Source organism: Miniopterus natalensis, chromosome 17 (assembly GCF_054644295.1).
Source record: "Miniopterus natalensis isolate mMinNat1 chromosome 17, mMinNat1.hap1, whole genome shotgun sequence".
NCBI lineage: Eukaryota > Metazoa > Chordata > Mammalia > Chiroptera > Miniopteridae > Miniopterus > Miniopterus natalensis.
In genome coordinates, this window is record NC_142097.1 from 27,913,967 (window position 1) to 27,940,513 (window position 26,547).

The 26,547-nt window shown below is 51.3% G+C and overlaps 1 protein-coding gene across 1 annotated transcript; it reads left to right on the forward strand.

Annotated features, from left to right (window-relative positions):
* The first annotated feature begins 7,120 nt into the window (after positions 1–7,120).
* On the forward strand, positions 7,121–24,859 carry MYCBPAP (MYCBP associated protein). Its single transcript, XM_016203399.2, has 19 exons — positions 7,121–7,208; positions 12,162–12,289; positions 13,137–13,296; positions 13,448–13,551; positions 14,335–14,521; positions 14,740–14,855; positions 15,391–15,541; positions 16,384–16,499; positions 16,589–16,704; positions 17,179–17,290; positions 17,837–18,026; positions 18,477–18,664; positions 19,671–19,817; positions 20,311–20,745; positions 21,143–21,264; positions 22,008–22,123; positions 22,565–22,710; positions 22,874–23,044; positions 24,688–24,859. The coding sequence occupies exons 1-19, from the start codon at positions 7,133–7,135 to the stop codon at positions 24,787–24,789; spliced, it is 2,883 nt and encodes a 960-aa protein (XP_016058885.2). The 5' UTR covers positions 7,121–7,132; the 3' UTR covers positions 24,790–24,859.
* The last annotated feature ends 1,688 nt before the right edge of the window (positions 24,860–26,547 follow it).

The window sequence follows — 26,547 nt, forward strand, 5'->3', positions numbered from 1 at the left end:
TTTCAAGTTGGCTTTTTTCTCCTAGGAGTGCAGTCTAGCGACAGCTGGGCCCACCTGGCTCGAATCTCCACTCTGCTGCTTCCTTCCTGTGTGACTATAGGTAGCACACTTCCCTTGTCCAAGATCAGTTCTCTCGACTGTTCAGTGAAGGGGTTGGACCAACCCCAGGTTCTCAAACCTGGCTCTGCATCACAACTACCAGGGGCCCCATAACATGTACATCCCTGGACGTCCCCCCCCCCCCCCCCGCCCAGGTCTACAGAATCTAAATCTCTGTATCTAGGAATCTGCATCTGTAAACACACTTCAGTGAGCCTGATGCTCAGACATGTTTCAGAACCTCTGGAGCAGCCAGTGTCTGAGATTGCTTCCTGTGCTGGGCTCCCTGCATAGTGAGGGAGAGGAGGGTGGTAGCCCTTAGCCACTGTGTCTGCCAAAGCCAGTTGGCCCTGCCTCTTCCTCCTGGGTTACAGTCCCCATTTCACATCCAGCCTGAGCAGCAGCCCCATCGTGCTGCTTCCTTAGGGGTGGGGGTGAGGTGAGATGGTGGTTGGGTTCTTAGGGTATAGCCTGGGGGGATGCCACAGCAATGTCCCTGGGAGGGGGCCAGTGTCACTTACTAGCTGGGTGACCTTAGTTAAGCCACTCACTCTGTGAGTCTCCATTTTCTCAGCTCTGAAAGTAGGGACTGTGCCTTCCTCAAGGTTATTATAAGGTTGGTGATGATGGATGGATGGATGGATGGATGGATGGATGGATGGATGGATGGAGCCTATTGCAGTTCCTGGCACAAGATGCACATTTGACAAATATGGTAGTTATTACTATTGTTTTCATTGTGATTTACAGTGCCCCGGGCATGCCAGCTCTAAAGGAGGCAGGTCCCAAACAGGGATTCCTGGTGCCTGACAAGACAGAAACCTGTTGTTTCCCTGTGACTCTGAAACGTGTCAGTAGGTAACCCTGGGCTTCTGGAAAAATTTCCCCCTGGCCCAATGTAGAACTTGCCACCTCCCAGGTAGCTGGGAGGGTGTGTGCCACGGGGCAGACTGACAGCCTCCAGACAGTGGCACCCACGGCGGGAGGAAGGGCCCCTCAGCAGGTGACTCCTCATACCAGCACTCCTTGCTCTCCCCGTCAGGTCAGACAGGAATGGCCCCATTCCTCGGGTGGAGGGACCGCCTCCGCCTGCCGCCCAGGCCCCTGACGCCTGGGACTCACTCCCAGCATGTGCCTTTCCTTTGCCCAAACCTCGAGATTAGGTCTCTCCTGCTGCCCTTGCTCCTCAGCCTTCCCTAACTGGGCTTGACTTCTCCTGACCTTCACTCCTGCTGTCCCTGACGCAGCCAGGGGCTTCCCCCTGCCCTTGAACCTGACCAGCTTACACAGGCCTCGCTGCCTTGGCTTGTAGAGATTAAGACCCCAGTAAGGGCCTCGGGAGCACTGACGGGGGACAAGGTGGGCAGAGCTTCAGCTCAGGGGAGCTGCTTTAGATCACTGAGGAAGTTGCTGTGGAAACGCCCCTCCTCCTGGTCCCCATCCCACACTGACCCTTCAGATTGATTTATGAACAATACAAAATGAGTTATAAAAACTGTCAAGCAACCCTGGCTGGGTGGCTCTATTGGTTGGAGCATTGTCCCGTGCACCAAAAACGGTTGTGAGTTCAATCCCTGGTCAGAGCACATACAAGAATTACCCAATGAATGCATAAATAAGTAGAACAACAAATTGATCTCTCTCTCTCTCCCTTCCCCTCTCTCTAAAATCAATATCAATAAAAAGATTTTTAAAAGAAAGAAAATGCAAATCAAAACCACTCCACACCCACTGGGACACTTATACTTTTTTTGAAAAAAGGAAAATGTGAAATGTTGGTGAGTAAGTGGAGAAATCGGAACCCTCATACATTGCTGGTGGGAATGCAAAATGGTGCAGCTGCTATGGAAAAGTCTGGCCGTTCCTCAAAAAGTTAAATATAGCCACCATGTGACCCAGCAGTCCCACTCCTCGGTATATACCTAAGAGAATAAAAAACACATTCACACAAAAATATATACACAAATGTTCCCAGCAGCATTACTCATAGTAGCCACAATGTGGAAACAATCCAAATATCCATCAACTGACAAATGGATAAATAAAATGTCATAGAGTCAGACAGCGAAATATTATTCGGCAATAAAAAGAGATGAAGTACTGACACTTGTTACACAGATGTACCTTGAAAGCATTTTGCTAAGTGAAAGAAACCAGACATGAAAGGTCACATATTGTATGATTTCATACATATGGAGTGTCCAGAATAGGCAAATCCATAGAGACAGAAAGTAGATTATTGTTTGCTAGGGACAGGGGAAAGGGGGCTGGGGAGTGACTGCTAATGAATACAAGGTTTCTTTTGGGGGTGATGGAAATGTTCTGGAACTAGATAATGGTGATAGTTGTACAACCTTGTGAATAGAGTAAAAAACACAATTGTACACCTTAAATGGTAAATGTTACAGAAAATGGTATGTGAATTATATCTCAATTTTTAAAAAGTCAGTACACATAAAGTGCTTAGAAGGCTACCCAGTCCGTGATAAGCACACGGGTAAAGTTAGTTGTCACTGAGCTTAAACTCCACTGGATTTATGTGTTGGTCCAGATGAAGCAGAAGAAAAGAAATTTTTAAAGGCTTATTGCCTTTAGAGAATGAATTCACATAATATATGTTCAAGCATTTCTTTGCATGTAGCTTCTTTCATTGATTTTCATACTCAGTTTTGATTTCACAGACTTTATACACATGTATATGTATACATATTGATATGTAAGCATTTGTTTGTGTGTTGTTTTTAAATTTTATTTTCATGATGACTTTAGTAGATATTTTTAAGGTATGAAGAGGGTTTCTGAGGCTCAAATTGCATTTGTTATTGAGGCTTCAATTGGGTTGTGGGTTCAGGGCTGCCATGTGGCCCAGCTAGTCTACTTGAGGTCAGGCCTATGATGGAGCAGGATGCTCACTGACCTTGGGGTCTAAAGATCTCAGATTGAGGCTTAGTTTTTCTTGCTTTCAAGACTAAGGTTGCTTGATTTAGCCAACAAGAATATAGATAGATACCCAGATACATTTGAATTTTAGATAAAACTATGAATAAGTATTTAGTGTGTGTCTCAAATATCACATGGGATATACTTAAATTAAAAATAACAATTTGTTCTATGTGCAATTCAAATTTAACTGGACCTTCTGTATTTTATCTGGCAACCTAGACACGATCCTTAATTTCTGTGAAAGACGTTTTTGAGTGGTCTCATATTTAATTCTCACAGCTCCCTATTTTTGCCATAGAAGAGACTGACTCAGAGAGGTTATGACCTAGTCTAACGTCACCCAGCTAGATTGAGCTGGGATTTGAACTTGGATGCGTCAAGTTTGGCATGCTCTGCTAAAATGGGACTCGAAACAGATAAGCAGTGATCTACTTAATGATAATGTGGGAGTCCTGAGCTAACCTGGTAAGGACAGAAGATTTCATTAACTGAGAAGGAATATTGAAAATGAGAGTTGGAGAATCAGATTTGAAACAGTGTTTATATGCCTGTCTATATTAACTTCCTGTTGCTGCCGTAACATGTAGTGGCTTAAAACAACACAAATTTATAATCTTAGAGTTCTGGAGACCAGAAGTCTGCAATGGCTCAAATCAAGGTGCCAGCAGACCTGTCTTCCTCCTGGGGGCTCTAGGAAAGAATCCATTCGTTGTCTTTTCCAGCTTCTAAAGGCTGCGGCATTTCTTGGCTCATGGCCACATCATTCTGACCTCTGCTTCCATCATCACATCTCCTCTGACTCTGACCCTCCTGCCTCCCTCTTATAAGGACCCTTGTGATTACAGTGGGCCCAGCTGGATAATCCAGATAATCGCCCCATCTCAGAATCAATCGCATCTGCAAAGGCCTTTTTTGCTCTGGAAGATAACAAATTCATAGCTTCCGGCAGTGAGGACTTGCATATCTTTAGAGAGCCATTATTCTGCCCACCGCAAAGAGAAATTGTCTAGTGGAGTTGAGTGTTCTGGGCCTGAACAATTATGCCTTTCATCTGTACAGTTTTCAGAGTACTTACACAACTTTTTTCTTTCTGCTTGCATTGATCCGGGGAAGTCGATGAAGGCAGCGGTCCTGAGGCCATTCAGTAAGGGAAGTAGGTGAGACTGGATATAGCCGTGAATCGCACAGGCAAGGCCCCTGCTCCCCCAGGCCCTGTGCTTTAGTGGGGAAAGACAGGCCATACAGAAGTATGGGGTAAAGATTCTGAGCATAGCAAAACAGGACGAGACAGACGGTTAGAGGGGACGGCAACTCTGAGACTTGCATTCTCCCCACTCTAGGAGCAGGGAGATGGCCTAGGAAGCAGCACGATTGAGATGCAAACCCACATTTTGCACCAAAGTCCCCCCTTGCTCCTAACACCTACTCTCTGTGGCCTCCAGAAGGGGATAAGAGCAATTTCATCCCTGAGGCAGAAATCAAGCCATTCTGGAAACAGAGTCCAGCAGTGGCCTGATTCCAGGGCCAAGAAGAACGGAAGATTACTGCTCCATGTGAGCTGAGCAAGGTCTAGTAAGGAGAGTAATGGTGCGATGGGTTGTTTAAGAGGGATAGTGGCTGGACTGAGGGGAATGAACCAGATGTCGAGAGTGAGTCAGGTGTGGGTGTGGGGGGGATGGCCAGGTGGAGGGCTTGGGATGCAGATGACAGGGGAGATGGCCAGGTATGCAAGTGGAGGTGAGGCAGAAGTGACAGGATGAACTGGAGGAGGGAGCCAGATGTGAAGGGGGTGAGCTAGCTGTGAGGGGCTGGAGAGCAGCTCACCCCAGCCTCAGGCTTTGGAGGGTGGCTGTCCCTGGAAAGGGATGATGCAACTGGTGCAGGAAACACACTTACTATTTAGGGAGGCTGTTTAGCCTCTGCAAAGAGGAGCTGAGGACATGTCCGGCACCTGGCCAGGTGGAAATAAACAGAGACATGAAGCAATAATTGACGTCTTGTCCTCTGTCAACCCTGCCACTTCCTCCTCCCCGGGCTCGAGGAGGTTGCTCACTGTTGCCAAGCTGGGAGGAGACTAAAGCTATGGTGGCTAAAGGATGCTGTTCCCTGAATTCAAACTTGTGTCTCATCCACTCTGGGTCTTGGCTTCTGCCGTATCCTTACGTGGAATGCCTGCTGCCCAACCTGCCTGTTGAACTCTTTAGAGGCCCACCTCAAATGCTCCTCCTCTAAGAAGGCTCCCCTAATATCCATTCTGCCTTTTCCAAGTTGCGATTAATCACTATCCCTGGGCACATGCATTAGAGTTGAAAACCCACTTTCAGACAACCCAGCTCTGTGACGAAGGCATGCTGATCTCAACCCACCCCACCCCAGGGGCACATGAATGAACTTCAGGGAATCCCTGGAATTAGATGGAAAATCATGTGCAAAATCAAATGCACAGATGAATAGATAAACAAAACGTGATGTGCAGTGTAATATTATTCAGCCACGAAAAGCACTGGAGTACTACATGCTACGACAGAGATGAACCTTGAAAACATTACGCTAAGTGAAAGAAGGCAGGCACAAAAGATCAAATACTGTATGATTCCATTTATAGGAAACATCCAGAAGAGACACATCAATAAAAACAGAAAGTAGATTAGTGGTTGCCAGGGGCTAGAGAGAGGGAGGAAATGGGAGTGAGTGTTCAATGGATACTAGGGGTTTTTTGGAATGATGAGAAAGAGCATATTCTCAAAGGATTAAGCAGCTCTGAACTTCATGATGTAGATAGTAATCCTAAGGCACAAAGAGCGGAGGAGAGCTGTTCAAGGTCACTGGGGCTGGTGGCAGAGCCCAGCCAGGTCGTGTGCCTGCCTGACCATGCACCATGTCCACCCCCTCTCCCCTTGTCCTTTAACCTCTACTGAATCCTCCCAAACAGGCCCCAGCCCACAGTCTTGCCCCAGCCGGGCTCCACAGAAGCTGTGTAACTTCCCAAAGGTAAAAGGCCCTTTCAAAGCTGAGTGAACAGTTTCATGTTTGGAGGGTTTAAACGCAAACTCTCAGTTAATCCTCACAGTGGCCCTGTGCAGGAGGGCGTTATGACTTCCATTTTATGAGTGAGAAAACTGTGGCTCAGAGAGGTTAAGGGAGTGGCCCAAGAACACACAGCTAACAAGCAGGCAGGGCTGGGACTAGAACCCAGTTCTGTCTGGCTCTAGAGCCAGAGTGACTACTACGGGTTAAACTTTGGGTTGGGGTGGCAACAAGGGATAGGCTTCCCTGCTCTTATGGAGTTTACATTCTCACAACAAGCTTGACAACAGGCAACCACATAAATAAAATAATTTGAATGAGTTAAGGGTCCCCTGGGGAAAAAAAGGAATTAGGTGTAATTATAAAGTTGATATAAGACTGGGGGTCAAGCACTGACACCAGCAGTATGAGAAGGCCCTGGCGCGGGGTGGGGGTGAAGGGAAGTTGGTTGATTTGGGAAATGATGGAAGGCCAAAGTGGCTGCAGCGAGAATGCGCGGGGAGGTCACCAGGCGCAACTGGGGGACAGGCTGGGGTCCTCCAAGGGTTTTGGGAACGGGTGAAAGGAACGACCCCGTGTTGGCTACGCAGGGGCAGAGGGAAGGCGGGAGTCGGGCTGTTGGGAAAGGGGCTGGGCTGGCGGCCACCACACCCCCTAGCCCAGTGCCCAGAGGGGCGGGGCGGGTCACGCAGCCCCCCTCCCCCTCCCCCGCTCCCAGGGCCTCCGCCCCGTCGGCCCACCGCGCCCCAGCCGGCCGGTGATGTCACGCGCTGGCCTGCACCGCCTGTGACGTCACGATCGGGCCCCGAGGCGTCCTCAGGGTCGGCGCTGGGGCGCAGCGGCCCCGGGCCGGGCCGGGGGGGGGGGGGGGGCGGGGGGGGCGGGCAGATGAAAAAGACTTCCATCAAGCCGTCACCAGCCAAGCCGGCCGGTGGGTGGCGCCCCCGCGCGGGGCGCTGGTTGCTATGGACGCGGAGGGCGGCCGCTGGGCGCGCGGGGGCGCGGGGCCGCCACCGCATCCCGGTCCCCGGGGTAGGACCGAGTTCTCAGACAGGGCGACACTATGAAGTCTCTAAAGAAGGAGTCCCGCCTCCGAATACCCCCAAGCAAATTCCTGGAGGCCGCAGAGAGCTTGAAAGGTTGGTGCTGCCCGCCTTGGGCGCTCAGGAGGACCCGGCAGGGGCGGGGCGGCGGTTCCTACCCGGGGCCTGGAGGATGGGGGTGACACCAGGATGGAGGTGCGGAGGACTGCGGGGGCCAGGCGTACTCCACACCTGAGGGAGGATGAACACCCTCCTTCCAAGGGCGGGGGCACAGGGCCCTGGCGCCTTGAGGATGGGGACAGAGGAAGTGGGGGGCTGACTGAGGCCTCGGGGATCAGTTGTTGGGGAGATGGCCTTGGACAGGAAGGCACAGGAGACCCCTACTGGGAACCATGTCTTAGGACTGGACGAAGGGAGAATGGGGGGGGGGGAGAACCCGATGTGTGTGGGGGCGGCACATGTTGAGGTGTTGAATCCAACAACCTTGGTGGGATTTTGGGGGGAGGGTGTCACCTAAGAGTTCTGCTGGAAAAACCCGAGAAATGCTAACTTGGCTAGTTCTATTTCTGGCTACCTTTTCCCACGACTTGCCTTTTTCAGCTGGGTGACACCATCCCACTTGTTTAACCTGGAGACAGTCACTAGACGTGACAGCTTCCTGGCCTCTGCAGCTCCCCTCTGGTCGCAGGTGGGAGAGCCCCAGGGTGCCTGACAGCGGACCGATCCCCAAGGACATGTTCCCATTTGCAACTCACCCTCCCTTCCATCTTTTTTTGCTGTTTCCACTTATTGAGGGCCTGATGTGTCTGGGCACTAAGCTGGGCAACGAAGGTATTGGGTGTTAACTGTGTGACCCCAGCTCTCAAGAAATCAATTCTAATGAACTCCCAGAGGAGTAAGCAGACAATATAAATGCTATCATTTAGGTGCCTGTAGGCATTAAGGGGGCTCAGAGCTCCTGACCCAGGCCGTGGATGGTAGATTTAGGGGGGAAGTTTTTCTGAAGAAGGTGGCATTTGTGGCCAACCAAAAACAAAAAAATGGAGCAGTTTACCTCTCCAGGTCTCAGGAGCAGCATGAGCTGAGGCACGGAACCGTGACGGTGTATGATCTTGGTGGCCAGGGCAGAGGTGGTGAGTGTGGAGGAGAGGGACAGGAGCCAGAGGGGCCTGCACAGGTGGGCAAAGGTCAGACCATGAAAGGGCTTTCTGTGCCCTTGCAGGCCCTGGGGAGACCCAGCCTCAGAGTCACTGCGAAAGCCCAGTGTGAGGAGAGGGGCCGACCTGGAGTCAAACTAACAGCTGATTTTCAGTATGGCTTTCTTTAATGCTTCCTTATAGTATGAAAGTCCAGTTTAGGCTGCGTTGCGATGCTGTTCCAGATACACTTTTTAGCAGCTAAGAGAGAAAGAGAGAACAGCTGGTCTCCTTTCCCAAGGGTAGTCAAGGGCTTTCCTAGCTACTGCTTACTTAGTTTCTGGAGATCTTATCAGATTTGAACAAATCAAGGAAAGATTTTTCACTGCATATTTTTAATAAGGGGAAACTGAGCTTATTAAATAGCCCTTGAGTTAATAACATGCACCAGGGTGAGGAGGAAAAAAACCAAAGTGTTTAGTTCCCCTAAATATCTCAGGGAAAGCCTCTAACTACTCCCTTCCCCCCACTAGAATACAGCTAGTCTAAGAGTGTAATTTTGTAGTCTTGTGTTATGTTGCTCCAAGGTCTCTCTGAATTATAAGCAAAAAGGCAAGCAAATATTGTGACTGTAAACCTGTTATAGAGGCCCCAGCCCTTTTTACTCTCAAGTCTTGTTACTAAGGAACAGGGGAGTCCCAGCAGTTCCAGATCCCCCTCGCCCATCAAGTAAAGCTCTGCCCTGATAGGGACAGCCCCTCCCTGGGTCTCCCCAGAGCAACCCTGAGGTCAGAATTTCCTGAAGACTTTAATCAACACAAAAAGAATAACATTTAGATAAAACAAGAAGCAGAAAAATAGAGTCCAGGTTTCTTCTCCCTCTGCAGCTATCCCCTCTCCCCCACCGCTCCCTCCCTACCTGACCTGAACACCTTGTTTCTAGCTGCCTGGTCTAGCCCCAGCAAAGGTGTCACCTGACTGCCCCATGCAAGGGGGCTGGTGTCAGGATCAGCTATGTGACTCACCAGGAGCCCCACTCAGCTTGGGTTTCCAGACCAGAAAAAATGAAATAGCCAGGCTTCTGCGGGGTCAATAGTGAGACACACTTTGACCCTTTAGAGTCTTCCCACAGTTCCTAAAGTGACCCCCATGGGATTGTTCTTCCTCCTTGGTCTCCCCAACTTGCCTCTGCCCCTCTGGTCCCCCTGGCTTATCCTCACTGGATGAATCACTCTGAAACGCTGCTCTTATTTCAGTCCCCTGGGCCAAACCTCCTTCCTGCTGATGCTTCAACTTCGCTTTGCAAAGCCATCATGCCCTGGGGTTCCTCTTGTCCTCAACATCACCCCCACCTCCCCAACAAGCTTTCTGTGTCACCACACCTCAGAAATGCCATAATCAGTCCCGCCTCATCTTTGCTCCAACTGTGATGCCACCTGGAACACCTCTGTCTGCTGCTCCACCTGTGCCAAGCCTTCCTGTCCTTCAAGGCCTAACGTAGACTGGGAAGCATCCTCTGAGCCCTGCAGCTGCTCTTCTGAACCTTTGGCTAGAGCCCTAAACTGTGTGATCCACATCCATCTGTTCCTGCTTTGACATGGAACCAAACCTATTATCTGTGCCACTAATTTTAGGCCCTTCTTTTATGATTGGTGTGCGTTAGTGTCTGATGCATTTCTCAGTTCCCCAGCAGAAGGAGCCATATTTTAACCCTTTATACCATCTTCTCCATAGTTTATAGCACCTAGGAGGTGCTTGGTAAATCTTCTCCAGGGTGAATTGAAGTTTAAAATCTATGTATGATTTGGAATATTATATTTACTAGAGCACACCATTCCCTGACTGTATATTAAAATAATAACCTCAGAAAAACCTCAGCCCATAGTTTCACTGACTGTTTCAGAAATCTTCAGCAATGGTGAAGTTTTATCAATTCATACACAGTCATTATATACCCACCAGTAAAAAGCGCAGAGCTGGAGATGTTTAATTCCCTTGGGAAGGTGTAGAACCAGCCAAGGTGATGGAGAGAGGAAGCACATGTCCTGGAAAATAGAAATAATACAAAACATTTATAAAAGCAGACCTTCAGGTGGTCTTGGGCTGCCACCAATTTTGGTGACTGTGTAGAAGGAAGAGGGGAAGTAGAAATCAAAACCTAATGCTGCATGTCCACGTGGTGGCAGGTGGGACCAGAGCCATGCGGTTTAGCTGACAATGCTCCTGAGTTTCCACTGACCCCATTGCTGAGGGGATGGATTCTGGCCCATAGGCAGAATTTAAAGTTATGTTTAGAATGATTCTGGCTTGGGTTTTTTATGTGGGGTTGTGTTTTTTTTTTTGCCACCAATTATGTGGGCATTTCCTAAAAAAGAGTTTGACTTTGGTAAGCAAAGCACTGGCTTTGATGGTATAGCGACGTTGCCTCTGAAAAAGTCGAGTACTGTGAGAAGCAGTGGACCAAGTCCTGTTTTAAAGTCCCTGAAGTCAGGATTTGGGTTTTCCTTTGATTAATTTCTGTAGGCCTTACATCAAACCATTCTAAACCAGAGGGCAGCAGACAGGAGGATACCAGCCAGAGAAATAAGATGCATTGGAAACTGTTAACCCACCTCTGTGGAAGGAAGGTAGGGAGTGTCCTCAGTGGAGTGTAACTCACTCCTGCCCCATGAGTTCTCAATGCTGTGCTTGGCATGGTGCGTGAGAAAAACAGGCTCATATCTTTCCACTTTTCTCCAGTCCCCTGTAACCGCTTCATTACTGCAGTAGATGCTTCAATAATCGCCGTCTCACACCCCCTAATCCATTCCTTGCTACGTCATGACCCGCGGGGTGAAGACTTAAGTCCTTTACACGGCTCACTAAGATCTTCATGATATGACTCCTACTTCCCTCTCCAGGCACAACTTCCAACCTCCCACCTCGCTACACTCCAGCTATTTTAAAAGCATGCTTTGAGTTCCAGGGGTGTGCTCTGTTCTCTCTCGCCTCTAGGCCTCTTTATGCTAGTGCCTTTAGAATGCCTGGTCCCCAAACCCTTCCCCTTATCTATGTTCTCTTCATCCTTCAGCTCTCAGTTTAAACAGCACCTCCTTAGGAAGCCCTCTTTGACTATCCCCAAAATTGGGCTGGGACCCCCTGGCTGCTCCTATAGTTCTGCCTGACAGCCTTGTCTCCCATGGGTGTGTGCTCTTTGAAGCCTGAATCTCTGCCTTGTATCCCCAGAGCCTAGCACAGTGCCTGGCACATAGAAAATATTTAATTATTAAATGAAAGAGCATGAAATAAATGGTTAGCGATAAATGTTTTTGTTTCCTCCCAGAGCATCTGTAGTTTAACCAGTGTCTTAAGAAACCTGATGCCTTCACCCAGGAGAAGGGATCAATGCCAGCGATGGAGGAGGCTGAGAAAGCATCTAGCCCAGTTGTCCCAAACCACCGGGCATCAGAACCACCTAGGGAGTTTTTAAAAACACAGATCCCCAGGCCCTGGCTCCACTCACGAGCCAGAAAGCTGTATTTGTAAAAACTCTCTAGAAGATTCTGAGGCAGACATTTGACAAATACTTGGAAACCACTGATTGAGCCTAGCTTCCTCTTTTTTTACAAAAAGGAAGACTGAGACTAAGACAGGTTAAGTGATATACCCAAGGTTGTCCAGCTCATAAGTAGCACAGCCTGGAATGAAACATTTCTTGATCTCAATTCCAGCTGCAGAAGCCTCAGTCCCTGTGGCAGGCCAAGGGCAATGGGTAGGGGGGCCTTCAAGAAGGAACTCCCGTTGCCCCAGTGAGGTGCTGCCCACGTCACCTTGGCAGGCTCCGCTGTCCATCCGTGTGGTCAGCTCTGACTCCCACCATGGAGTCTAATATAAATCTGTTTTGAAGCATTTGTAACTTTCTGCTGCTTTTCAGAAAAGAAGCGGGCAAAGGTACCTGAACAGCCCACACCTCCCATTCAGGAAGAACCTGAGCCTATTAGCAATGTCCTACAAGGAGATGACATTCTTGCCTTAGCCATTAAGAAGGAAGACTTGAAGAAGGTAAGAACGAAGTCCCGGGATCCCTTCCTGCAAAAACTTTTCTTTTCCAGCCTGTGTGTTCTAGAACATCAACCATGTCCTCCATCTCTACCGCCTCCCTCCTCATAGGGAGTGTCTGATTCCATGGAAAAATCCATTGGACACAAATTCTTTTCACTTCTGCAGCTAAAGGAATTTACTGTTTGTTTTAACATTCCTGAGATTCATATAGAACCACAGGGGAATGAGACGGTGAGGTATCTTGCTCCCCACGGAGGCAAGAGACATCATCCCCATTTCACAGAATGGAAAAATGAGTTTAAGAAGCAAAGCTACAGATGTGGATAAAGCTGCTAATCCCTAACCCCAGGCTTTACCTGGAAGAGTCAGGCACTTCTCACCTGAACTGTCTGGAGGCATAAGATGTTTGTTTTTAAATCCTCATCAAAGGATATGTTTATTGATTTGGGGGGTGGGGGCAGGTAGAGAGAGAGAGAGAGAGAGAGAAACAGCAGTGTGAGAGAGAAACATGGATTGGTTGCCTCTCCTACGTGCCCCACCTGGGGATCGAACCCAAAACCTAGGTATGTGCCTTGACCTGAAATCGAACCCACAACCTTTTGGTGTAGGGGACAGCACTCAGCCCGCTGAGCCACGAGCCAGGGCATAAAATGTTATTTTCCCTGCTCCAGGACATTATCAAGTCTCATGTCTGTTGCATAGGCGTTTCCTCGACAGAACACATGGACAGAGCTGGAGAAACAGATTTGTCAGCCTTCAGGAATTCCACGAAGACTGGGGACAGGAGATGGGTGGTGTTTTCCCTCCTCCAGATCGCAAGTGGAATTCTCCTCTGTTTTCTTTTTAGCAACACATTCCTCGCTTTATTAAAGCAGAAGATAAACCTGTCATTACCCAGAAACTTACCATCCGTAAACTGAAACCCAAGGATCCTAGGAGGAAGGTCTGCCACTTTGTAGCACATCCTACCACTCCAGATGCAACCACGAAGCCCCTGGACTACTCTGGTATGCCCAGCCCTGGCCCCGGCATCACTGGTCTCTGAATTCATGGGTCAGCCTTGAAAGACAGCGGGGTCTCCATCAGAAAGCAGCCCCCTTGAATCGTTTACATTCTCTAGCTACAGCTTGTCTTTCCCCTCCTCTTTCCTCCACCCAGGTCCAGGTGACAGTTTCTGTAGCGGTAACCAGATCCTGCCTCACCACATCTTGGGAAGTCTCCAGGACTTCAGGAGAATTGCAGTTGCTCAAGGGAACACCCAGGTCCGTTTGTACAGAGCTGCCTGGACAAGAGAAGTCACTGAAGTCATTTCAGTCTCACACCTGGCAGAGCCAGGCAGACCCGGGGTTAAAAAGACAGTCCAGTCTCTGGGTCCTGGGGGTCTGAATTGATAAGTGACCCTCTCCCAAATAGTGACAAGGACTTAAGCTAGTTTCAGCTGATGTCAGAAAGTCTCTATAAGGATTTGGAGGTGCCTCAAGGAACTCCCAAGGCAATAGTGTGTCTGGCTCTGTTAGACTGAGCCCAGAAAGGCATCAGGGCTCCAGGCCTATTCTCCCTAATCGCCTTCTGCTCCTCTGTCCTGCTCTCCTGGCCGCTCACAGCTCCCAGGGCCACAAAAAGTCAGCCCGTCTCTGACTCTCCCATCATGCAGTGCTGCTCCTTCTCGCAGTTCCTCAGCTTCTCTGCTTTCAGGCAAAGAATCTCATTGGTTAGGGGCTAAGAGGCCTGAGGTCATATAAAAATGGCTCAGTCATCCTGCAGGCAAAGGTGTCAATTAACATCAGTTGTAAGACAGACACACGGACAGATTTTGAACATGATCTTAGAACAGAGGTCCCCATTCTGGGGGGGAGGGGACTGACAGTGGTTTCCAAGGCCCCCTGGTTCTGTGATTCGTTTTCTGTCACAACCTTAGGGTCCTAAAGAGGAGGGATCCTCGGCAGAGAGGGAGGACAGCAGGGATTCAGGCCTAGAGAAATCTCAGGTCATCCCCAGTTTATCGCCTCTCACCACCCTGCGCACGCTTCTGTTGTACTTTTCAGCTGGCTGAGCTGATACACACCCTTCCCTCTATGAAGAGCACCCTCATCTCAGCTACAGAAGAGCTGAAGCAGAAAGCACCCAAAGAAGAGAAGGCACATCCCTGGGCCCCGCCTCCGCAGCACAACTTTATGAAAAACTGGCAGCGTAACCTAGCCCTGTGGAAGAGGCAGCGGGAGGCCCTCAGCGGTGAGCAGAGAGGCCTCATGCGGCACCCAGGCCCTGCTACTGCTGTGCATTTTCCAGCGCCCGTCCAGAGGTGGATTCAGGCCGAGCACATTTGTGCCATTCACTCCCTCCCCAGTGTTTCTCACTTAGTGGGTCCTGAAATCAGCCCAGTGCTGAGTGCTGAGCCCCTGTTTGTGCTGACTCGGTGGAGAGGCTGCATTCTTGGCTGTTCTCTCTAGAAAGTCTGAAGAAACCTGTCGGCGAGCTGCTGATGCACATCGGGGAGACCTACAGACAGATCCGGGAGGAGCAGGAGCTCATTGACCGAGCGCTGCCGACACAGCACGATGGGAAGGCAAGGACAAGGACGGCATTCCCAAAGGGCCGTGTGAGGAGGTTGGACGCCGAGATGGCTGCCTCAGTTTGCACATTGGGGGACAAAATCTATCCATTGCAAAGCATTGTTAAGCCCTGGAGGCCTTTACCAAAATTACATCATTGGTCCTATTATTGGGCATTCAGGGACTGGCCAGTTAAGGAATTCAGCCTGTGCTGGGCACTGGTAGTGAATTTGAGGAGAAAGATAGCACAGGTGCTGAGTTATTACAATAGTCGTAGTGTTCTCTCTTAAATGCTGAGGCTCCAGCTTTTGGACAACCCAGGGTCCCATGTTGTGTCTGGTATGTCCGTGCAGTGTCTGTACCACCCACACTGCCTGGGGCCAGATAAAGGCTACGAGAGGGCGTCCTGAGAACAAGAAAGTGCGTGCTTCTCTCCCGCTCTCCTGGCTGCAGCGAATCCCAAGAGCGAGCACCTGTGGTCTCCCAGGCCCCCCACCAGCCCTTCTCCAAGGTGTCCAGGTGATCAGACTGCCTGCCCTTTCTTGCCAGTGCTCTGAGGAGACCAGCGGGTTCTGGAGTCGACTAGAATACTTGGGAGATGAAATGACAGGTCTGGTCATGACGAAGACAAAAGCTCAGCGTGGCCTCCTGGAGCCAATCACTCGCATCAGGAAGCCTTACTCCATCCAGGAGGAGATGGGTGAGGAGCGGGGCACCTGGTGACTGCCTAGGAGGGGGGGCAGCGTCCCATAACCTTACGGAGGTCCAGTTCCCTCTTCTGTAAGACAGTCATATATGGAAGAGGTGGCAGAAGAGAGTGGGACAGAGGCTCTAGGGCAGTGCCGTCCAGTGCAGCAGCCGTGAACAGCTGTGGCTGCTGAGCACCTAAATATGGCTAGTCTGAACGGAGATGAGCTGTAAGTGTAAACTACACACTGATTCGTATGAAAAATATATTGTAGTAATAATTTTTATATTGATTACATGTTGAAATGATAATGTTTTGATACAGTGGAGTAAGCTGTATTACTAAAATTAATTCCCCGGGTTTTTTTTACCTTTTTCAACCATCTAGACAATTTTCAATTATGTGCTTCCCATTTGTGGTTTGCACAATATTTCTATTGGGTAGCACTGCTTTAAAGGCTGCCAGGCTGCCTAGTTTCAGAGCAAGCTATTTGGCCTCTCTGGCCCTCACTGTCCACATCTAAAATACTGAAGGGACTGGGAGAGGGTAAAAGGAAGCATGATGTATAGTAAGAGGTTCTGGCCCGTTGTTAAACACTCAATAGAAGGCAGCTGCTATTGTTTTTATCACCATCCAACAATTTGATGGTTTGGAAGCTCGTTTCACTGGAGTCCTGTGTGGGATTGCTGAGGCCATAGGAATGGGGCAGGAGGACTGGAGCCCAGCTACACAGGGAAGCCGTGTTTCCCCCTTTCCCAGAAATGCTGCTGGGATGGATGTGTCCAGAGCCCGTGAGAGTGAGGGGAAAGGGGCACGCAGCAGCCTGTTCTTAGGGTCCTTGTACCCTGCTGTAGGATTGCTGGCCCGGAAGGATGCTTGGTACCGCTACACCTGGGATCGGAGCCTGTTTCTGATCTACCGACGCAAGGAGCTGCAGAGCGTCATGGCAGAGCTGGATTTTAGCCAGCAGGTTGCTAGTACCTCTGTGCCCTGTCTGAGGCCCCTTAGGGTGGCACCTGTCTTCGGTCAACTAAACTTTCCTTTCTTTGTCTCTCTGAGGATATTGATGGCCTAGAGGTGGTGGGCAGAGGGCAGCCCTTCTCAACTGTTACAGTGGAAGACTTTCCAGTGTCTGAAGAGAGCCAGAAAAGTTCCTCTGAAGACACAGTGAACTTGTGAGTCAGGCCCCGGGCCCCAGGGAGAGAGGTCGGGGAGTGGACAGTGTTAAAGGACAGGTTTCCCTTCCTGAAATCAGGGTGCCTCCATCCCAGCCTCTCATAGTGGCTGCCACTCCCTCCTCGAGCCCGTTCCAACACCTGTGCTAGCTTCCCTGCAGCCATCTGTTCCCTCCTAGCACCCAGCTCCTAGTGGGGATTTCCCAGACCTCCCTTCACTGGTAAGTGGGGCTGCTGCAGATGCTCCACTGTGCACACTGACTGCCTCAGCAAGAAGAGTCCCCGTGTGTCCAAGAACCTCCCACCTATAGGGACAGAGCAACACTGAGCTGACCTCCGGTGGAGCTGATGATACTCCATCAGAGACAGAGCAGGGTACCTCTCCAGACTCTCTGGCAACCATGCCGTGGGCTCCATGTGGCAAGACTATGGCAACTTCAGGGAAAATACATCATTTTTTTTTTTTTTTTACAGAGATGTATTGACCGGTTTCCCTGATGCAGCCCCCATGCCTATTCTTGGCCCTTCTCTGCTGTTCTGTGGGAAGCCGGCCTGCTGGATCAGAGGCAGTAACGCCCAGGACAAGGTAAACCAGCCTTTACTCTCACCCATCTGCTGGATAGGCCTCCCTTGGGTGCAGTCTCAAGGTGACTGGCAGTCACAAGGAGCTCGCAGTCTCCTACTTGCCTTTTTATCTGGTCTTGCATTCAGCGCGTCTGAAAATGGTAACAGCGACACTAGCTTGAGCCAGAATAAAGTCACAAGGCTGAAAAGAAAGTGTCACACTCCACTCAGTCTGTATCTAGCCCTCAAGCATATAAATAAGCAAACTTCTCAAACTGGTGTGGCTCTAAGAAGGTTCTAAAATATTCTTCAGATGCTAAGGAGCAGAAATGTTCATCAGATATAAAATCTGTTTTAGCTTCTCTTCTTACTGTTGATGGCACCTCAGGGACAGCCACTATTGGGGTATGACACCACTCTGTCTGAGAGAGGCCAGGCCCTGGAGGCCCAGGACACAGGACTTTCAGTGTCAAACCCAGAGACGTTCCTGGCAAGCCAGGATGCGTCGGTCACCCTAGGCCAGGGCCTCCCTCAAAGACGTTTCTCAGAACGTCTCCTCCTTCCCCAGAAGCATGTTGGAATTGCTGTCCGCTTGACCTTTGAAACTCTAGAAGGGCAGAAAACATCTTCGGAACTGACTGTGGTCAATAACGGCACAGTAGCCATTTGGTATGACTGGCGGCGGCGGTCCCAGCTGGACTCTCTTCAAGGCCTGAAGAAGAACAGGACACAGCGGTTTTACTTTAATAATCGGGAAGGTACATAGGAAAAGTGGCCCTACTCCCCTTGATGTCCGAGAAGCTAAAGTCTAGCCAGTGCTCTGCCTCCTGAATGTTTAAGCCCCTCTTCCCTGCCTCCTCCCTTTCATTTCTTCTGTGGCAGTGTGATCTCCTGACTCCTCATGTCTATTGGGGGTGGGGAGGTGAGCCACTGGGGAGCAGAAGCATTCTAGGAGTTCAGTTAACTGTTACACAGGTGTGAGGCTAGGATGACCAGCTGTGCCTGTTTCCAGGGGCTTTGCCATTTCAGCACTGAAAGTCCCACATCTTAGGAAAACCCTCAGTCCTGGGCAAACCGGGATGGTTGGTCACCCTCCCTGGGGCTCAGTTAAATGTATCTGCATAGGCTTAGGGCTCACTTAATTAAGACATGCAGGCTTGGAGGTCACTGAGCTCCTTGGTGCAAATCTCCATCTCTGCCCTTCTCAGGTGTGATTCTGCCTGGAGAAACGAAAACCTTTACCTTCTTCTTCAAGTCTTTGAATGCTGGGATCTTCAGGGAATTTTGGGAGTTTGCAACTCACCCCACCCTGTTAGGAGGTTCTTCCCTGCAAGTCAATCTCCATGCAGTCTCCCTGGCCCAGGACATTTATAGGGATGAGAGGAAGTTACTGGAGGTAAGGGAGCCCGGACCTTGGCCCCTGTGGAAATCAAATAGGTTACTCAGGTGTGCTTCCTAGCTCTGCCTGCAGGGGTCTTCTTTCTCCCAGCTACTCTTGCTCAACAAACACTTCTCAGGACTTTGTGATATAATAGATGGGTGGGCAGGCAGGAGGAGGGGCAGCTTTGAGCTCCATGTGCCTGGCTCCCACCCCCAGAAAGAGATGAGACTGGGCCTTTAGATGCAGACAGTGTGGAAGTGCTTGAGCACAAACATAAGGAATGACCCTGCACCCTGGTACTGTGTCTGTTCACTGCTGTCTGGTACCCTCCAGTGGAGTTGCATTTACCTGGCAAGACTTCACAACCAGGCAAAACCACAGAGAGCAATTCAACTGGTGGGGCCAACACCCAGGAGTGAGTGTGAGGTGTGAACTGGGAACCTGCTGGGCCCCTATCAGGCCCAAAGCCTGGCCATCTAGTGCTGCACTTCATCATTGAAAGCTGTGCTGCTTTATTCACTGTGGTCCCCAAACACGAACCAGCTACTTCAGCCAGAGGCTCAGCCTGCGGTGATCAGAGATAATTTTGACAAATGCAGTGTCTGCTTTACTCGCTAGTATAGGACTGGCCTCTCTCTCGAGATGACCTTGTTTCTGTGATGACTGTGTGGCCAAATCACAGTCTCAGCACAGCCCAAACCACACTGCACCTGGCCCTGGCCCCACAAGGGAGCAACTTCTCTGAAAATGGTTCCTCCTTGGGATCTTATCAGCCTCTTCTAGGGAACAAGGATTTGGGGGGCACCCAAGGAGTTCTGGGTCTGGGAGTAGTTTTGTGTGTGTGTGTGTGTGAGAGAGAGAGAGAAAGAGAGAGAGAGAGAGAGAGAGAGACTGAGACAAACAATGGCAAGAACTCAACCCCTAGGAGGCACAAAGTCCTGAGGGATCTGGCTCCCCTCTGGGATGCAACATGGGTTTTAAAAGCCTGAGCTGCCGCCTTGTGCCACCCTTTCTACCCCAGAAAGAGCTGGCTTCCCACGAGGCAGTCACCATTGTGCAGAGCATGCTACAGGAGCTGCTGGAGGGGATCCTGACCCCGGAGCGTGTCCCATCACCCGTGGACACCTATCTCACGGAGGAGGACTTGTTCCACCACAGGAATCCTCGGGTAAAGGCCCAGCACTGGCCCCTGCCCCTCGTGAGTGCCCCGGGTAGAAGGAATAGCAAGCCCTCCGATGTGCCAGGACCTGTTTTGAGAGTGCATCTTCTATGAGTAACTCGCTCTCCCCTCCCAGCAGCCCTGTGAGGTGGGCACTATTTCTATCCTCACTTTACATAGGGGCAACTGTGGCCCAGGGAGGTTAAGTAATTTGCCCAAGATAACAGCCCCTAAAATGGATGCTTGGTGAGAACTGTTTCACAGACTCCTTCATCCAAACCCAGTATTACTTGGAAGCTCACAAGCAAAAGAAATGCTTGACGTTGGAGATGCTCAGGTTGAAGGGGAAGCGGGGAGGCCCTCTGGCCACAAGCACTCCTGCTGGCTTCCTCCCTGCCTCCTCCACCAGTGCTCCTGAGGGAACAGGAAACCAGAGCAGGTTCACGGGCTCTGGGTGCCCCACGCCAGCCTCCCCGTCACGTGCCCTCCCTTGCCTCTGCAGCTGCATTACCAGTACCAAGTGGTGCAAAACCTGCATCGACTGTGGCACCAGCACATGATCCTGCCCTTCAAGACCGAGGAGGTCAGGCCTGCAGAGGAGGAGCACGTCGGCCCCAGGATCAGGGCCACCAGGACCCAGTCAGGCTATTTGGAGAAGGCTCCACTGAAGGCCGAGACTTTCACACACTCTCGGACCCCAGTCTCGGAATCCCAACCAGCCAGGCAGGACAGTATGTACCTCAAGGACTCCCAAGATTCTTTCAGGTCCCAGAAGACCAGAGTAGGGACCAAGAGTTCTCAGCGGAAGAGCATCATGGAGGAGATCCTGGTGGAGGGGAGCCGGGATGTGGAGAGCGCCAAGAGTGCCAAGAGCCCCTGGGAGCTGCAGGGCCTTCCCCCGCTGGAGTGGAACCTCAGCCTGGAGGACTTCAGAAAGGTGCTTCCTTGACCCTGATGGGGTGGGTGGGAGAAAATAGCTCTGGCACAGCTGGGTGAGGGAGGGCTCCAGCAGTGCCTCTTGTCCCCATGGACAAAGAAGTGAAACCTTCTCCCAGAGAAAGCAGTCTCTTGGGTCTTCTTTTGTCTCAGGTGCCTAGGCCACTGTGGTGCAGGAAGGGGTCCTTCTCTGACCCTGGCAAGCCTTGGAAAAGGGATTTGTGGGAACAGATTTCTGAGGGAGGTCCCAGGCTCCCACCAAAGGCACCCCAGACAGCTTCTCCATGGCTGTATCCCCTCCTTCACACCTGTCCTCACAGCACCCGTCACTAGAGGACACAGGGGCCCTTAGTGTCCTTGGCAGAAGGGTTGCTCATGGTACCTGTGAACCCTGCCAGGCAGTGATGACACTCCCTGAGGAGAACCAGAGAGAAGACGTCCTAATCACGCTTAACAAAGCAGCCCTGGAGCTGTGCCAGGGACAGAGGCCACTGCAGTCTGACTTCCTGTACCAGATGTGGTAGGTACCCCACCAGGAGAGCTGGCCCCATCCCCTCCCTTGGTGGCACCTGACCAGAGGTTCTGAGCAAATAGTCCCAAGACTCAAGGGAACTGAGCTCCCCTTGAGCTCTGATTGCTAAAAGATTGCTGCAAACATTCTATGCCTGGGGAGGGGGAGAAAACAAAAACAAAAAACACATTCCATGCTTGGCACCTGCCACGGCAGCCCCTACAGCCACCTGCTGCTCCCTGCGGAGCAGTCACAGCAGAGGAAGCACCTAGACCTTTATTTTTTTCTCTATCCTTGTTCCTTCTCAATGAGCAGAGGAATGAACAGGAGAAACCAGAGGGCGGTGAGAAGAGGGGCATATTCCACAAAAAGCCTCACTTCTTGGTTGTCAGCCTTCCTGTCGCCTGTTTGGAACTTGCTTGGACAGGCTCAGAGGGGATAGGTATTTGCAAGGCCCTCAGAACACCTCCCCGAGAGCCTCGTGCTGGAAATATCATGCAAGGTCCAGTCATGGTTTCAAGCTGGAGTTTCGACTGACCTAGCCCTAGGCCCAGGTGACTTCTCCTTGGCTGAAACCAGATTTCCAGCTGAACATTTGCACAGGTGCTGGTGAGCATGCTGGCTGGATAGGGGCACAGCATTTCCGTGGCAGCTCCTGGCACCAGTGTCTTGGAAGGGAAGGATCCAAACCTCTGTAGGTTCCAGGGCAAATAAAGGGTGATGGCTTTTCTCCACTGTGTCTTGGCCCCTAGCTTGCAGCTGTGGCGGGATGTGATCGACAGCCTGGTGAGCAACTCCCTGTGGCTGAGAGCTCTGCTGGGCCTGCCTGAGAAGGAGACCACCTATTTGGACATGCCAGAAGAGCTAGGTCAGACTCTGCACAGCCATGCCTGCACATAGTCTCCCCCATCCCACTGCCTCAGCCTCTCGCACCCCTCTGGTGGAACTTCTGTTGATCCATGGAGTAGGCCCCTGCTACCTTTTTACCTGTTGCCAAGATTTGGAACCCAGAATCAACCTTAGTATCACCTTGGTTCACTTCCCTCATTTTACGTATGGAGTCCCAGAAGGATTAAAGGATTTGCCCATGCCATACATGGGGAAGTGGTGGAGCTGGGACTAGAACCAGTCCTCTTGCGCCTGCCCCACAGTCCTGTTCCACAAGGCCACGCCACCCCCAAACCAGGGGCTCTGCTCCTAGCCTGTGGGAATTTTCTCAAAGCTGCTGAGAGCGCTTTGCTTTTCCCGACTCTTGCCTGTGGGGTCAGCTAGGCCACAGGCTCCATTCTCTTCCATTCACCTCCCACAGATCGAAAATCACCTTCTGTCATGGAAGCGAAGGTGACTTCCGGGAGAGCTGGGAAGGAGGACCGGAGAGGGGCAGGCCAGGAAAGGAAGCAGTTGGGAATCAAAGACAAAGAAGATAAAAAAGGAGCCAAGATACTGGGGAAAGAGGCATGCTATGCTCTAGGACATGGTCTGGCCTGGGCCGGGGCTGTGGGGGACACCAGAGAGGCTTCAGAAAGTCCCTCCTGCTTGCTGCCCCCGCTGTCTCGGTGAGCTGTGGACCTCCCTCAGGAGCCACCGAAGACTATGCATGTCTCATGTCTCCAAGCAGGACCGTTTAAACAGCAGGAAGTACAAGACAAAGGACGACAAGAAACCTATGAAATCTTCAAGTCGGGACAGGCTTTCCTCAGAAGACCCCACCCCTGACAGCACCACCGCTTCTCAGGAACCCATAGATCCCCTGGTCATGGAGAAATACACCAAGAGGCTGCACACCGAGGTGAGGGCAGCAGAGCGCAGGGCTCAGCCCGCCCCTCCCTCACACCTGCCCTGCACACTTTCCTCCACTCGCTCATTCATCCCATTTGTTCTACGAATGATAAGTGCCTACTGCACCCTGATGGAAGCAGAGCTGCCCTTGTGAAGGGCATCCTCGTGTGTGAGACAGACTTCGTGACTAAGTATCACATCTGGTATGCTAGGGGGACAAGGAAGGTCCAGGTGGGGCGGGTGGGCCTCATCGAGATGGTGACATTGAACAGAGACTTAAGGGAGGTGGGGGTCGGCCATGTGGACCCCTGAGGAGGAGTGCCCTAGGGAGAGGAAGCAACTGATGCAAGGGGAGGGAGTAGCCAGGAGGACAGAGGGCAGCGAGGCCACCCAGAGAGAACAGATCATGTGGTCATGTGGGGCTTGGTAGGCCATGTGAGGACTCAGGGTTTTTCTGAGTGAAACAAGAAAGCATACAGGGTTTTGAATAGAGATGTGACATGGTCTGACTTATGGTTTAGAAGATCAGTCCCTCTGACTGCTGTTTGGAAAATAGTCCAGGGGGAACAGAACCGAAGCCCTTCCCTTTCTGCTGCTCCCACTTCCTCTCTGTGTCAGATGGCTTCTTGGTCGATGTGCTCCTTGGGGGAATACCACGTAGAGTGGATTTCCAGCAAGCATACAGGTTTTGAAACACTGGAGCAACTTCATAACAATGCAGTCTTAAGCAGTAGGTCCTTAGAAACTCATCCATGTGTTGGGTTGGGGTCTCAGTTATTGTTGCTGTCAGTTTCAGAGGGGAGGGCCACAAAGCCACATTCCATCTGTCAGTCTAATGTGGGCAGCTGAGTGGCTGGGATTACATCATGCATTGGGGTAACACTCTGGATCTCATTTGATCAGAAGCTCCATTTGCTGCTGGTGACATCACTGAGATTTCTGAATGTTGATGGCAAGTTATCATAGGTCTCTGAGGACCCATGCGGTGGACTTCCTTGGCTTTCTGAAATTAAGAATCAACTTGCTGAGGCTTGTGTGGTCCAGCCCCATTCAGGGAACAGTTTTGGAAACATTTCAGTATGTGGATCTGTGATCTTACAGGCAGGAAAGTTGGTGTCTGTGGGCCAGAGTAGGATTGGGCCATCTCAGGGACTGAGTGGGCACTGCTGCCGGGCACATGTGGCTCAGTTGATTGAGCATCACCCCATGCACCAGGAGATTGCCTGTTCAATTCCTGGTCAGGGCACATGCTGGGGTTGCAGGCTGGATCCACAGTAGGGGCACGCAGGAGGCAGCAGATCAATGTTTCTCTCTCTCTTCCTCCTCCTCTCTGAAATAAATAAAATCATTAAAAAAAATAAAAATAAATGGGCACTGCTCCTTGGCCTCCCTAAAATTGCCCCTTTAACCATGCTGGGCTCCAGTGTCCCCATTTGTTCTAGGGGCCAGCTCAGGATTGCCTGCTCAGACTGGTTTGAAAAATATTGCAAAAAGAAAAGTTCTACAGAAATTCTCACCACTTTGGTTTTATCCCCTCTCCAGCTGTTCTCAGTGTGGTGTGAATATATCCACCCTCACAGCATGGTGAGTGCTCCCCTGTGTAGGTGTTTTCCATAGAGCAAACCTTTGCTTATGTTTGTCCTGTTCTTCCAGGTCTATGGGCTCCTGGACTCCCTGGTGACAGACCTGATGGTTCTGGCTGATGAGCTCAGCCCCATAAGGAATGTTGAGGAGCCTTTGCGTCTTTGTACTTGACTAATATGGCCCAAGCAGCCTTCTGGGCAACCAGTTAACAAACAAATCAATAAAGAACCTTTTAAGTTCCTACCATTTCCATCAAGCTTCACGTCTTGAATGCTGCATCTCAATGAAATCAGCTCATGGTCCAGGTCCTCCATGTCCCACCTGCACTCAGGTCTACCCCACCCTACCCTGTCCCAGTTCCTAGAGTCATCCAACAGGAGGAGAGAGACACACATCTGGGGAGGTGATGTGTGGGATGATGAACCTAAGAACAAGTTGGTAGCAGGACAAGAAATGAAGCAGATGATAGGACAGATAGCATCACCCCTCCTAGTTCCTGCCTCTGGCCTTTCTTGCCCCACACTTTTGGGGTAATGCTTCCTGGAGCCAGATCTTCCCTAAGTGTCATCACCAAGTATGACAAAGCATGAGACTAGGAAACTAGACCTCCTGGTACCTGGTACCCTGAGATCCTCCCACTTCAGCTGGGTCCAAGCGTGCCGTCCCAGTGTCTGCGGATCACGCTCACCACACTCTTAACCCCTAGAGGCTGGATCCCTTTGTGCTCAGCCACGGTTATTATTCTGGATTCCAGTGCGTCATCTTCCTCCTCATGTCAAACCCTCTGGCCTCCTTGAGCCACTTTTCTGCCTTAAAACCAGCCTCTCGACTTTACCCTCCCTCCCTTGCTCAGGGAAATGTGAAGTGGGTAAGAAATGGCTCTTGGAAAGAAAGGTGCTCTTAGCTCAGTGTTGTAATTGTTTTCCCGGCCTGGCTTCCTGTTACAGAGGAGGCTCTAGGCTCCCCGAGTTTGAAGAACAATTTTGCTAATGGTGGGCTTATTGCCTGAAGAACTGATGGAGCAGAGGTGGGAGTGGGAGTCTGGGGGAGTGGCCACAGTCTCCCACCCACTTGTCTTTGCATTTGGTGCTTCTGATAAGGACCTAGTGGGCCTCAAGCATCCTTCAGTTGAGACGGGGAGGAGGTTTAGAGAGAGCAGAGCACTTTGTGTTGGAGAGGCAGAGGAGGAGCTGTGCCTGCAGTCCTGTCAGGGCTGATGCCCCTGTCAGGGTGGCCAAGGGGGTCAGCTGGGAGCCCACCGTAGGCATTAACTGTACAAAAGGGCCAGCCCCAGGGAAAGGTCCTCTAGGCCCAGAGTGGGAGGAGGAAGGGTGGGGTGGGTGTTGAGACCCCTAGCCCTGTTTCCTGTTGAGGAGGCAGGGGAAGGGTTAACTCACTGCAGGGTGGGAGTGGGCCCCCAGCACGGGCCCTCGATCCGCACTTCCTGGGGACTGCCCGCAGGCAAGCCTCCCGCCCACCTCTGAAGGTGCCGCCCGCCGGGCCAGCAGGAAGGGGTTAACACGCCCGGCGCTTCCTCCTGTGTCCTGTTACTGCTGAGGCAGACCTGCCCGGCCAGCTGAGCAACTTTCCTTCCGAGCGCTGCCTGCCGGCTGGGCATCCAAGAGACCAACGGGCAAGAGGCAGAGCTGCAGCCAGTCCAGGGGACCCTGCCGCGCCCTTCCGAGGGGTCTGCGCCTCCTGGGAGAGGGTGGGTCTCCGGGACAAGGGTCTGTGGTGGATGGCTCTGGGGTCGCTCCCGAAGCTGTGCCGTCCCCCCGCCGCGCAGGTCGGAGGGCCACTGCAGAGGCTGCTCGTGGTCCCGGGGCAGGGGCCAAGGGAGCCTGCACCAGAGGTAAGCTGGCCCCTCCCTGGCAGCGGTGGTACCCCAGTGGAAGGTTTGGGGCTTAGTCTACCTCCCAGGTTCCAGGG

Excerpts from the sequence above, each read along its gene's own strand:
- MYCBPAP (XM_016203399.2), top strand. The coding sequence starts at position 7,133 with ATGAAGTCTCTAAAGAAGGAGTCCCGCCTCCGAATACCCCCAAGCAAA. Across the intron at positions 15,542-16,383 it reads CTCCATCCAGGAGGAGATGG|GATTGCTGGCCCGGAAGGAT; the intron begins GTGAGGAGCGGG and ends ACCCTGCTGTAG. Across the intron at positions 22,711-22,873 it reads CCAAGATACTGGGGAAAGAG|GACCGTTTAAACAGCAGGAA; the intron begins GCATGCTATGCT and ends GTCTCCAAGCAG.